Genomic DNA, 14,153 nt, shown 5'->3' with positions numbered 1-14,153 from the left:
ATAATTGGCAAGAGATCCATTGTGGATTTAACAATTCCTTGGTCATGTGTTTAAAAAATTCTGAATTAGTCTACTGCATAAGAAGCATGGTCTTTCTTACACAATCTCTGCTATTAGCTGTTGAGAATGCAAAATAACCTGAAATATATTGTGTTGCCTTCTCACAAAGTAAACTGCTTCATAACTCTCAGTCAGAGATCAGTTGCTGCTTCTTTGTGGAAAAGCAAGGGGTTTCATTTGACTTTCTTGACAAAAACATGGGGTTTGGCCAAAATAATTAAAATGTGGAAGTGATTTGCTATGTAACAGCTTCCTTCGTTTGTTAATGGCAATATCAAATCTGATTTTCCACACATGAGAACATTCCTTAGATACATCTTTATGTAAATGTAGTTGCCAAGCTGTTTGTAATGGTTAAATTATACTTTGATGGGAACTCTTCAGAAAATACTCAATTAGTTCAGGTTTTTTTGGAAACGCTGCCAATTACGTGACGTTAATGAGCTTTTTGTTGGTAATGTAATTAAAATTCAACTGCTATAATGGCTAAAGGAAAAAATTATAGCTGTAAGAAAGTTAACATTAAGCAAATATAACATGAAGTGGGCCTAATTAGATGTTGATTATATGGTCCTATGTGCATTTGCTGCATGCAACAGTAGTCTCAGAAATGCGGTTATCTTATATCTTAAATAAGGAATACAATTCAGTTGAAATACTGAGATTTAACTCTCAAATTTTTATATTGATACAACACCATGGAAATCATTGCAATGTTGTGGTGAAAGAGAAAAATTAAGCTCTTATCTGAGATGCTTAAAGGTTTAAGATACCTGAGTATATCAATGAGAATCTAGAGTAATTTCCAAAAAAGCATGGTATCAATCTCACATAAATATCAATATAGTAAGGTCACTTTCAATTTCTGCACCTTTATTTTATTTATTCTTTTGAAAATCCTCTAAATTCTGGAAATTTGGGCAGATAGATTGACCCTTTATCAGTACTGTAAGTAATAAAATGATGCAATATATTGTTTACACCCTGCTCACAGGTCTGTTGTCTCAAGATTTTGGAAGTATTTGAAATAAGGGACATTTCAGGAAAATCTGTGAAATAAAATAACAGAAGATACCTCTTTCTCAAGGGGTGCATTAGCTATTTCATTATTAATCTGCCCAGAGGTCTGTTTGTTTCCTAAGGCAGAGTACTCGTCTTCCAAACTGTTCACCATCTACTTTGGCTTGTAGGCAGCAGTTGTGGGGATAAAAAAAAATTTAAATAAATGCAGTTGCTGCCAACATTTTTCCTTCATTGTTTTTCATGTTGTTAATTTCTTTGCCTTACACAGTGTTCTTGCCAAAGAATGGGAATATGTCTCCAGCAGAGTGTGACATTTACACTGAATTGCTGAAATAATGTCTAACCTGAAAGCTTTATGATAGAGCAACCATGTATTTTGATGACCTGGGAGAAAACGTCCTAGGATGCTGTGAGTGTCAAAAAAAACCACTTAAAAATACATCGACATCAGATTACTGGCTGGCCTGTGCTTATAACAGGTAATATCACAGTCAATCACTAGAATTAGTGCAAAGAACTGAAACCTACTGTCACACTGTAACAGAATCACAGAATGGCTGGCGTTGGAAGGCAGCTTCGGAGGTCTACTTATTCCACTTCCCTGTTCACATGGGGCTACCTACATCCTGTAGCCCAGGACTTTGTCCAGATGGCTTTTGAAGATCTAAAACCCATCTGGATGCTCTACAACCTCCCTGGGCCACCTCTGCCAGTGCTTGGTCACCCTCATAGTGAAAAAAGGGTTTCCTTATGCTCAGACAGAACATTCTATGTGTCAGTTTGGCCTGTCGCCTCTTGTTCTATCATTAGGTACCATGGAGATGAGGCTGGCTCAGTCTTCTTTGGAAGATATCATCCCTTCAGTTACCTACATATGGTGATGAGATTCTCCCAAGCCTTTTCTTCTCTAGAAAGAGAACATGTTCCATTCTGCCTCATCAGCAAACACAATCCATGTTACAAGCATTACCCTGGACATTCACTGGACAGTTATTTGCTCCATTCCACTTCAATCAGAGAGAAGAGCCTTAGGAGGCTACAGGATAGGTTCTTTTGCAACAGCTCTCCAATGGTTGAAAAGTTGAAAAATTGAAAGGGCTTGTCCTGAGGCATCAAGGCAAAGCTAACAATGTGAATAAAAAGTATATATAACTATACTGCAAACACAGAATATGATGTGTAAGAGCCAACACTAGGACACAATTTTAATTGAGCTAAGCTGTGAACATCCTCAAAATTTTGCTTCTCACTTTCAAATGTTTTAGAGGATCTAGTTTTCAAATAATGTTGAGCACTTCCTTTCTTTTCTCTTTTGGAAAACATTCTCACACTTCAGATACTCAAACATACCACTTCAGACAGTGAAACATGAGTCTTCAAATATCTGTCATATAAACAAGGTATCCAAGCCTCTGAAGATAGGACATAGTTGTTCTGAATTAGGTAGACAGGCTTATGATAAATAGCCACAAATACAGTTGTTTAGAAGTCAGTTTCCACTGTGAATCATTCCAGCTTTTACAAATTAAAACTAGAGCTGAATGGTAAAAATTGCTTTATTCTAGGAGCTGAAGTGTACATAAATAGTAGAAAGTCACTGATTCCACTACAGACCTGTTTTCATCATCTACCTTATTTGTGCTGTGTGAGCTGTGCACATGAAAGAACCTGCAATCCTTATACTTCAAAGGCAGACCTACGTGGATTGTTTCACATGGGATTACTGCAGCTGCAAGGAAGAAAAGGCCTGAAGAGAAACTTAGCAGAAAACCAGTCAGGTTCTAGAATACGGTTAATGTTATACTCATTTTACTCAGATATCAAGTCCAATTCAGACTGCGTTCAATACTTCCCAGTTTGTCAGTCAGTTCCAATTACAAGGCACAGCTGTTTAGAACATTTTATATAGTCATTTGAAGGCTCTATATTTAATCTGAATAATTCATAGTATTTGCTAAGAGCATTTGGTATTACTTTCAATTATGAACATTGTCTTCTCAGAATGTAAAATAACTAGTACATATTTGGCCAGCTCTTCTGCTTGCGCAAATTGATGCAGCTCCATTGACTTGCAGTGGAGCGATTCCAACTTATGTGAGTAGACAGCGTGAGCTACAGCACAGTTACAATGACTGTGGCTCCTGAGGTACAAACCCCTGGCAGAGAGCACGGAGCTGCATGCTGTGAAAAGGCCTAGAGTGCCCAAAGTAACCCTCCATTTCAGAAAGCCATTCTTGCTCCCCAAAGGGTGGCTGTACAGTTGAACACATACATAGGCACACAATGTGTGTGTTATGTGCAAGCACACATTTATGATGCAACCTGGTGTTTTATGTGTGCATGTGTTTACACATCTGTTCCTCCTATATTGGTTCCCATTCTCAGAAGGGGAATGCTCTTTGTGATTATCATGTAACAAAGATAGCAAAATGAAAGGGGCTGCAGAGACCAGTCCTCTGAGCTCACAGCTGACAAGCTTAGGAGAGAATGCTTTCTGTATAATAAAAGAAAGTAAAGGGTGTGGGCCTGCATTCATACCCCAAGATACATCCTCCTCCCTTTAGACATGTAATGGATAATAATATAATAGTAAAAAATATTTAATGAAGAAATACACAAAAGAATTTCGTGGGGACACTCTTTTGAAAGCATTTGATGAGTGTTTTTTAACTTTTTACTGTCAAAAGCCAGCAAATTCCTAATTCATCCTAATTAAAATATTCAAATCTTGGCAATTTTAATCAGATGATGGTACAGGAAACTTTGATAAATTCCAGATAAAGTGAACCCAACCACTCCAATTGAATCATGAGAAATGTGAAAATTTCCTGAAGGCAGGCCACTTTCAGTTCTTTCTCTTAGCCTGACTCAAAGTATTTTCTCATTTGAGAACAATGATATAGAGGATGGTGAGGTTGCCCTTGATTTTTGCCAGGAGGTGCCAACTAACTGGTGTATATTAAAATGTGAGAGGAACAAGCTTAAGTATATATGCATATCTCATACACTCGATATAATTTTGTTTGGAAACTGTTTTTTGCTGTGATCCTGAAATATATACTATAGATTCAATTATGGCAACAGAGGGTTGCATGGTTCTTGATTGGCAATTCACTTCTTTCCTGTACATTTTCTGTGTACCACTTGAAAAACAAATAACTGGTCACCTTCTAGATGCTAGATGACCTGCTAGATGATACAGCTCTGTGACAACCTGCCCAACCAGGTGAAATGAGGTGCTCTGTCTCACTTTTTCGTTCTGGAATCATCCTAATGTAAACGAGGAACTTTATATGACACAAGGAAATAAACTGAGATAAACAAAAAGGTAAAATCTGTCTGTTTCTTGGAGGAGAGGATATTGTCTCATATTCCGTATTGCCTGTTTCCAAAGTATTTTTAACTCGGCATGTAGAGAGAGGATTGTAGCAATCCATGCATGTGCGTCCTCCTGGTGCAGAAGCAGTGGAAAGGGCCCTTTGATCCCCATCTGCTGCATTGCCCGGGAACTGCAGGACGCGCTGGTGGCCGCCGCGGGAGCCGCCGAGTCACCCACCCCGAGGACTAGAAATGGGGAAAAAGTAAACCATGAATCTCATAGATTTATTCGATAGCATAGAAAAATTACCCTTAACAAAAATTAAATTTTATTATGTGGATTGTGTAGTGAGACTTAATGTTTCGCTGAACCCCTACCATGGTACCACAGCCAGGTATTTAGGATAGAGCTCTAGGCAGGATCCAATAAATTTTGTTTGCCATTTTAATATGTTTATTAAGTTTATACACTACCTCAATTGTATCTTATGGGCTATGCCAATCTGGCTGTGGTCAGCCAGCAGTAAATTGCCTCACTGAAGCACATTCTTTGCTGGTTTCAAGGAGCAGTGTTAGGGGAAATAAAGTTTATTGTATAATGCATGTGCCTTGTGCCACAAACCAGACTGTGAGGCACTCCAGACTGGAGTACAGGCTGTCATTAACATTTAGTGAGACGTCTACTGTGAGTCCAGAACCTTCCTCCGCCCTGTCTCAGTCTCTGTGTTATCACCACATGGATGATCATGGCTTTCTTTGGCAATGCTGCCCCACCAGAGCTATGACATTGTCTCCATTGAACAACAATAGTTGCATAGAACAGGCATTAGTACAAATCTCAAATCTATTTTGTTTAATGTTTTTCCTTGTAGGGAATGGAAATGTGAGCAAATGGTTTATCTTGCATGAATCTTTGGGCCACTGTGTGAAACTCAATTTATAGTGAATGTTTGGCGTATGAATTGTCTTACAGTAGCATTTACAAATTTGGAATTTTACATCTAAGGCTAATCAAAACATTTTATAAAATTTCACCTGTGCAAGGCATTGCACAGTGGGTAGCCATCTCTGCAGTATTTCACATTTCTTCATATTCATTATATTGGCACAAGATTACTTGAAAAATCATTCAAGGCCTTTGGGAAAGTTGTGCTTATTTTTAACTGTGGATTAAATTTATAAACTCTGATTTAAAACTGATAAGTGAAAACAATGCTATTGATGTCTATAGAATCAGAATTCTAAATATTAAATGTGGCAAATCAGAAATTGGATAAATTGCTGCCCTGATCGCAGGCACCTTTTGTCCACTGTTTGTCATGTTAATGCCCTTCTATTTGATATTTACTACTTTGGACATTGCTACCTCACTCCTTTTGCAAATCCGTGTTAGCATTGATGTCATAAAGTAAGCAGAATGAATGTGTGAAATTGCTTGTAAAATTATCAAATGAAATGAATAGCAAATATGATGACTTTTTTTTTTTAAGTTGAATAAGGAAACTGTCAGCAATGATGCACTCCTGTAATGCTTACTAGAGCTGAACAGTATATATATAAGTCTGTGCAAAAGAAGCAGCTAGGCAGAGCTCAGGATCCTCAAGGCTTGCCATAGTTGCAGAAGAGAGAGTAGCTCTTTCTGCAACTGCCACGTATCACTTCAAAGTATAATAAGGTAAGATTTATATCAACTACCAGGTATTTATTTGTGAAAGCTGAGTGCATTATCTGCATTGTGTTACCCAAAGTTTGCAATAGAGGTGCAGATCTTTCAGCAAATTGGTGTTTTCTTCTGAGGTTAATACTCACTGATATTTGGAGTTTATGACATCATAATTTAAATCTTTTGATGTATTGATTGCTTCAGCAGAGAATGATCCAAAAAAGGGAAATCAACAGTTTGTGTTGCAGAATTAATTGAAAGAAGGAAGATAAACCATGAGAACATGAAAGACAAGCACTGTAGTAAGAATTTAAATGAGTCACACAATTATTGATATTTGTATTTTTATTGCCTTTAGTATCTTCTGTAGAGATATTTAATTAATGTGAGTTTAAAATTATTCACTCCTTATAGATACTGCCTAAATATGAATCAATGAGGAGTAAGTTAGAAGCATGGAGACAAATTCAGTGGGTTTATGTAGACACTGATTTAAAACTGTACAAGACAGATTGTAACCCTCTGACCCTACAGACTGTTACTCCACTGCCCCATTTTTAGATTAGTTTGTCTCTAGCAACTTTTATTTTCACATCACTGTAAGATCAGAAAAGGAAATTTTATAGCACAGAAGTAAAATTAAAACTTTTCAATAGTTATTGTGATTATTGTATAAAATATAATTTAGTCTTCCATCCTGCTGTGGAATTCCTTAGACTAGAACTGTTGGATTTTACAGAACTTTCCACAAGGCATTATAGAAAGGTAGGTAAATTAGACATAAAATACATCTACCTGAAAAAGTTATTTATTTATTTATTTCTAGAAATTATTGCTATTTGCAGACAACTTCATGTCAACAGAAATCTATTTTATTCATTCATGCATGTTCATATGAAAATATTTCCTTTCTGTACTGCCTTTTTAATGTAACTTCATAATTTCTATTTTTAAACTGGAAATAAATACAAATGTGACTTTTGAAAGATTTTTCTGAAAACTCAATGAAATTTAGCTAGTTAAAATTGTACATAAGTACAAAAAAATCTACTACATCTGTAGAAGAATATATTAGAAAACTAGAAAAAATCAGATTGGTAAAGGAAATAATATTAAAATAGATCAAACAAATATCTGATCAATATTCGAGAGGTATATTTGTTGCATATTTCTGGTGGTTCAAAGTGAGATGTCTTTTTTTTTCATTTTCAATCAGAAATAAATGAAAATATTTACATTAGTCTAAATATGCATAGGAATAAAAATTTTCTTTTTAAGATTGGCTTTAGTTTTCCTGCATCTTGACATCAGGTTTCCATGGTTTTTAGCAGTATCTACTGGTGATCTAAATAACTTACAGCTAATAAAACTTTTCTTCTGATTGAGAAATTAATTGATTAGCCAGCATAAACTAAGAAAATACTATTTTTCTCTTTTTCTCTATAAAACATATCTATATTACCAAGAATAAAATTACAATTTCTTCTTTTAAAACTGTATCCCGTTTAACTTGTCAAGAACTGTTGTTGCTGGTTTGACTTACCAATGCCAAGTACTAAATGTTGAAAAAACAAAACTGATGCTAACTGTTTTAAAGAACATACTTGACAGAAGGTTAATAGTTTTTGGATAAGCTTATTTTATTAATAAGGATTCTCAAAAATTTTATAAATTTCAAAAACTGGATTTATACATATTTCATTTTAATAATCTCCCAATTTTGGTTCTGAAAAATTTAGAAAACAGCTGAAAATGCATTTAACTTCAGTCTTAGTACTTAAGGAATAAAGTTGCCAGTGGGACTCTTCACATCTCGAAGATCTATAGGCCTGAGATACTAGAGTCAAGATAAACAGAAATTGCTGAATATCTCTTTACTGACTACAGTGACTTCAAATTTTTTTTTAATAATTTTATATAAAAGAAAAGCTTTTGGTGTTGGATATTTCAATCCACCTCAGTGACTTGGGTTTACGGCTAATCTGGATCACAATTTAATAAAACTACAGACAGCTGTAAGATAGGACTGGTAAGCTGGGCTAATTTACTTATGTATGCTGTAATAGGCAGACTTTATCTAGTGTCCAAGTCCAGGTTAATTCATTTACAGCTGTATCAGCTACCAGAGGGGTCAATCAAACCATTTTGAAACGACCACAACAGAGTCATTTCCTAAAGAACAGGCAGTGTTTGTTCCATTGCTAGAAGCCTAGGAAATGTGAAATTATGCATTCCTTGAGATAAACATTGGATGTCAGTGTTGCACCACCAAATTACAGCTCCAAATGAAACAGTGAAAATGAGAGTCCAGTGCTATAGTCAGGCTTTTAACAAGACTGACTACACTACTGCTGTGTTATATGTTGGTCCTATAGCAATGTATGTCCAAGTGAAGGGGTCAACTCTTGTACACCAGGACATTGCACAAGGCAGAAATGAGTCTCCAGACATTGATAAAAAGTGAATAACACTGGCAGTGGCTTCTGGTGGAGAGAGAGAAACTGACTCCATTGCTTAATAGTAAAATCCATCAGAAAATATTATAGTTACACATTTATTTTCCTGAGTTTGATCAATATTTGATTAAGATTTTTTATTGCTTCAAGTATTTTGATACTGATACTGAAGTATTCTAGTAAAATATTCATATTATTCAGTAAGATTCTCCTAAAAATCAGGCCTCACAAAGTATCAGTCAAATAGATTCTTCTTAACCATTGGTAAAATGCCTGCCAACAGTCAAGCTTTGCATCTCCAACTATAAGTTATTTTAAAACAGATGGAAGAAACAGGTTTCAAAAAAATCTGCTATGAAGGGGCAGACTACTGGGGCAGAGTAGAAATCCTACAGCAGTAAGATTTTTGATGTAGATTACCTTTTCAGAGGTGTTCATATAGCCCTCTCATTTGCCTTTCTCAGTGCAGAGCCAACTCTCGATCTCAAAATAGAGTAATCTGCACTTTCACTGCACATCATTCCTTCATAATTTTCTAAGACTTCCCCCAGCCCATAGTATATTTAAATTCAGTCTATTGTGACGAGGCATTACAATAGGGAAGATTTATATTCACTCAGACTTCCTTATTTTATAAATCATTGAGCTTCAGTAAGTAACCCCTGCAGTGGAGCCTCAGGAGTAGGGTACAGATTACATTTAGTGGTGAGGATGTTTTGTGACCGGGACTTACTTTGCTACCACTTCAAGGCACTCATGTCCTACCTCCCTTTGTTTTTCAGACCTTATCATAAACCTTTATAGGAAAATGCTATGAATTGAAGAAGGGCTTTTTCAAATACGCAAGTATCAGCCCAAGTATATGATGAAATCATTTCCAGTGACATTTTGCTGATGTGAACTCATTGCAACTTCCATGAGAAAGAAAGGATGGGGAGCTGCTAATGTGACAGTATTCGTGACAAAGATCTGCTCTGCTTTTTCTCTCATGAATGATCAGGGGAAAAAATCACAGTCACATCACTACCCCATTTTGCAATAGGACAGTGTAACAGATCTAGTTCTTGCCATCAGCAGAACACAGAGAAAAGGAGAGAACAGGCCTTTATCCTCACATTGCAAAAGACAGCGAGGATGCACTTGCTCTCAGCTCTCTTTGCATTCTAGAATAAAGAGTAGAGCCTAAAGACTGGAACAGAGACTACATCTTTTGAATGCCTACCCAAGGCCCTAAAATGTCATCCACTGGACACAAAACCCATCCTAGAAGGCTATCTTCAAGTTTAGATCAGCACTAAGAATGTCTCTTTTCGACGTAATTGATTCAGACATATATAAACACTATAACATTTTTCTTTGTTTCTTTATTTCTGTTTTGACAGGCAATGAAAATGAAAAGCATTTATTTTGTTGCTGGTCTCCTTTTAATGATAGTTCAAGGCAGCTGGCAAAATCCTCTTCAGGATACAGAGGAGAAATCAAGGTAAATTCATTGGACCAAACTTTACTAATATTTGGCCTGAACTTTGTTTTCTTACTCTTTGAAGCCAAACATACTATGATTTCAAGATAGCTTTATGCAGTACTTGATCTACCATTGAAATTGACAGGGTTTTTAATATTGCAAAGCCTAGCACAGAAATTTGAGGTATTAAAACAATAGATACCTTATATATCCAAGAAGACTGTGTCCAATCCACTATACGAATTCCTTTTACCAGACAGCTACTGATCAATATGTCACTTGCTTTCACTTTGTGGGAGTAAAAAATAGTATTGTTAAAAAAAAAAATCAGTGCATCTGCAGACTGTACTGCAACCATTGCTGATTAACAAGGTCTAAACTTTTCACAGATCATTCAAAGCTTCCCATTCTGAACCAATAGAGGAATCTAGACAGCTGAATGAAGTGAAACGTCACTCACAAGGCACATTCACCAGTGATTACACCAAGTACCTGGACACCAGACGAGCTCAGGACTTTGTGCAATGGTTAATGAGCACTAAAAGAAATGGGTAAGCATTTTGGTCACATTGATACAGATGTTCATGCACAGAAACAGCCAAAAATCTAGCCAGTTAATTTTCTTTGTATCAGCTTCCCATCCCAGACCATGGATAAACCTCAAATAAGTAAAGTATTTGAGATAAATTTTTACATACAGTCATAGAATCATTTAGTTTGGAAACAACCTATAAGATCATCAAGTCCAGCCATTAATAGAATATTAATGTATTATTAGAAATGAGAAACATGAAAAATCAATAAAAAGGATTTGGCTAAATCAAAGTGCAGTATCTGATATGCCGCCTAAAAAAACCGTCTCAGCCTCTTTGGGGCAGATTTTCTCAGCGAATCTATTAAGTTCAATATGAATAAGATATATAACTATAATGTACAAGTCTGGGCCATTAGACCTTTAAAAATTTTCCTATCTATGGATTCTCTAATTGTGATGTTTCATTTGTGAAAAGGCAGCTGAAGTGTAGGTTTTGTTGACCACTGGATAATTCACCAGTATCATCACTGTAAGTATAAAGTAACAATTTCTACACATTCTACTAATTTAAATTCATATGTCTGAAATATAATGAATATAATATTCATCTATTAGTCATGGGAATTTACCATAATATTTAAATAATAACCAATAAAACTTACGCAGGCTCTGCAGTGTACTGGTAATAATGATCTAATGATTGTGAAATTTCATGGCAGCCAACAAGCACAGGAGGACAAAGAAAACGACAAAGTCCCTGACCAGCTCTCAAGGTATTCTATTTGTCACAACTTGTTATTTGAAACCAGTTTGAGTTCATTTTCAGTTAAACAAGAAAGAAAACAGATAGTATTCTTTGCAATGTTACCACAAACAAAGAAATATTAATCAAATACATTATTTCACACCTGCTTTTTACAAGGAAAGAGGATATGTCTCTGTTATTTATTCCTGTACCTGTGTTCTATAGCTATATGCAGTGGATGCAAGGAATGCAACAGAATGAGAATACATTTTAGGAAAGCACATTTCATGTAATCAAGGAGAGGAGAATAACATAAAAAGAAAAACTTGGTAGAGAGAAAGGCTGAAGGAAAAAAAAAATCAAACAAAAAACCCCACATAATGTTGAAGAATAAAAAAACAGTGAGAAGATTAGTGAAAGGAAGATGGCCAGGAAAATTTGCAGAGAGCTGATTACACATGATGCAATGTTCAGCCCTCAGCACTCAGTCTCATGTTACATAAACCACTTTATTACAGAAAAGAGAACACAAGACCTGCCAAAGGCCAGAATTCTGTTCCTTAACTGTGTTTTTGGGAAAGGGTTAGAGAGATTGGAAATTTTAAATAAATAAAGAAGAAATTGAGTAAGTGTTTTTGCAAAACAGATTAAAATACCCATATTAATGTGTTCTCTTGTCAGAAAATCCAAAAAGGATAGCCCAGATCACAAAGATCCTTACGTTCACGCTGTCAATATTAATAAAAAATTTGTAATAATGTTTCCGCTTCATTGAAACGGCATATCTCACAAAAAAATTAACATTTCATTAAAAATGTTCCAAACAACTCTAGTTAGCATGCTGATGAAAAGTGCAGATGGTACTAAATTAGGAGGAATGGTGACATCCCAAGGAGAAAAAAATAATAGAAAGAGCTAGATTTGGGCAGAAATTAGCAAATTCTGAAACAGAAATGCAAGTGAATTTATCATGGAAAATATTCCGTAACATGTCTACATCTCAGTGCAGTTTGCCTTCACAAGAGCCACTGTAACATAATTATGTGTTGTATCAGAGAAAGAACCACAATGAAGTGTAGGGAGGGAGAAGATGTCTTTAGTAAGATGGAGTTCATCAGGCTTCACAGTTTTCCAAGGCTATGACTTGATCAGAGTGATGATAAAAAAGGTGTTCATAAAACAACTCAAAATGTAAATTTGAAAGGAATTAAGTCTGAATAGTTTGGCTCAGAAATAATGAAGGTGAAAGTAAGGGGAACATTTAACAAAGGGTAACAAAAAGCATGTCTGAATAAGACAATACAGTTTCTAGCTCATACTTAATTAATCTAGCAAAAGACCATCCCAATACAACTGTAATTGCTTTCCACACCTGGAGCTGTTCAGAACTAGTTCAGGAATCTCTGCACAAAACTGAGTTGCATAGTACAGGCAATACCTTCAGAACTGAAACTTAACAAGAAAAAAATATGCCAAGATCACTTTGAGGTGCAAAAGGAACCCCTCTCTCCTATAGAAATGCTAGTCTGGCAAGTGGGAAATTGAAATCAATAACGAATGATAAAAAGTTAAATTCTTACGCAGTCTACTCCTATGGTACTGCTCTTCTTTCAGCAATGCAATCTCCAAGCGTCATGCTGAATTTGAGAGACATGCTGAAGGCACCTACACCAGTGATATCACCTCTTATTTGGAAGGTCAAGCTGCCAAAGAGTTCATCGCTTGGTTGGTGAATGGACGAGGAAGAAGAGAGTAAGAATCCATCCATTCCTATTATTGAATTTTGCCTAGCATTTGGGATTTGAAATCATGTCTGATGAAACCTTGAAGTGTTTTTGATCATTCTTGCTGTACTTTATGTCTTTCTTTCATATTAGAAGATATTCTGTTGGTGATTAACTACCACTTAACACTATTAAGTTCAAATACAGATTAAAACCTGTTCAGTATGCTGTTACACTCTAAAAGGTCAAGTTTTATTTAAGGTCAACACACCTAAAAGTAAACCAGACCTTCTTCCTCTAACTACCACCTTTCCCCTTCACATAACATTGCTTACAGTCTCCTTAACTCTCATTGAAATTATTCAAATCAGTGTCATCTTAAATTGCCTTGTCTTTTCTCCTTTTGCAGTCCATCTTTTCCTCTGCAATATTTCCAAGATTAAATTTTTACCAATGTCATCAGGTGTACTCTATGTGCTGATCATTCCCAGCAGTAACTAATAACATCTTTTCCTCTTCCCATGCTTCTCAGAGTCTCCCCAGACTGCTGCTGCCATAACTTATCTTTCTTTTTAAGATGCCTCTGATTCTTTTGCTGTGGTTTGCGGTTCCCTGGACACAACGCTCCACTAATGGTGTTACCTACCCATGATTTCTTTCATTTCTACCTTGTTCTCCACATACTCATTGCAGATTTCACTATCCACTTCATGTATTCCCTCATGACTTTACATCTTTTGTCATGATGGTTTTACACTTAGAAGGGCATTGCCATCAGTATCCTGCAGGCACCTTCTGCTCATCTATTTCCAATCCTCCATGGTTAGGAGCTATACCATGTAGCTGCCACTCCCCACCTTTTAACTGTTCTGTACTTATTTGTGCCTTTAGACTGTAAGCTCTTTGGGGCAGGGATTTCAGTTCATCCTCTGATTAAATATTTTACCAGCTGTAAAGTATTATGTCTCTCGCATTACATAAAAAATAATAATAATAAATGATAATAAAATACAATCTGTAAGACAAGATTGTGTGTTGTAGTTAAGGAAGACTAAATAGGTAAAAGTTTTGTAAATATTGACAATTTCCTGAAAATGCAGAGTTAAATAAATTGGGTCAGCTATGCAGAGAAGGAAAAAAGCTGTTTCCCCTTCCTAGTTATAT

At 35.9% G+C, this 14,153-nt stretch overlaps 1 protein-coding gene across 1 annotated transcript; it reads left to right on the top strand.

Moving 5' to 3' along the window:
• The first annotated feature begins 9,902 nt into the window (after nucleotides 1-9,902).
• GCG (glucagon) lies at nucleotides 9,903-13,021 on the top strand. Its single transcript, XM_058840028.1, has 4 exons — nucleotides 9,903-10,003; nucleotides 10,375-10,536; nucleotides 11,240-11,293; nucleotides 12,880-13,021. The coding sequence occupies exons 1-4, from the start codon at nucleotides 9,906-9,908 to the stop codon at nucleotides 13,019-13,021; spliced, it is 456 nt and encodes a 151-aa protein (XP_058696011.1). The 5' UTR covers nucleotides 9,903-9,905.
• Nucleotides 13,022-14,153: the final 1,132 nt, after the last annotated feature.

The sequence above is a fragment of the Poecile atricapillus genome, chromosome 5 (assembly GCF_030490865.1).
Source record: "Poecile atricapillus isolate bPoeAtr1 chromosome 5, bPoeAtr1.hap1, whole genome shotgun sequence".
Taxonomy (NCBI): Eukaryota; Metazoa; Chordata; class Aves; order Passeriformes; family Paridae; genus Poecile; species Poecile atricapillus.
This window is presented reverse-complemented; position numbering and strand designations above follow the sequence as displayed.

Bases quoted from the DNA above. Each gene is read 5' to 3' on its own strand.
- GCG (XM_058840028.1), top strand. From the start codon at position 9,906: ATGAAAATGAAAAGCATTTATTTTGTTGCTGGTCTCCTTTTAATGATA. The intron at 10,004-10,374 runs GTAAATTCATTG...AACTTTTCACAG, and splicing joins GATACAGAGGAGAAATCAAG to ATCATTCAAAGCTTCCCATT. The intron at 10,537-11,239 runs GTAAGCATTTTG...ATTTCATGGCAG, and splicing joins ATGAGCACTAAAAGAAATGG to CCAACAAGCACAGGAGGACA.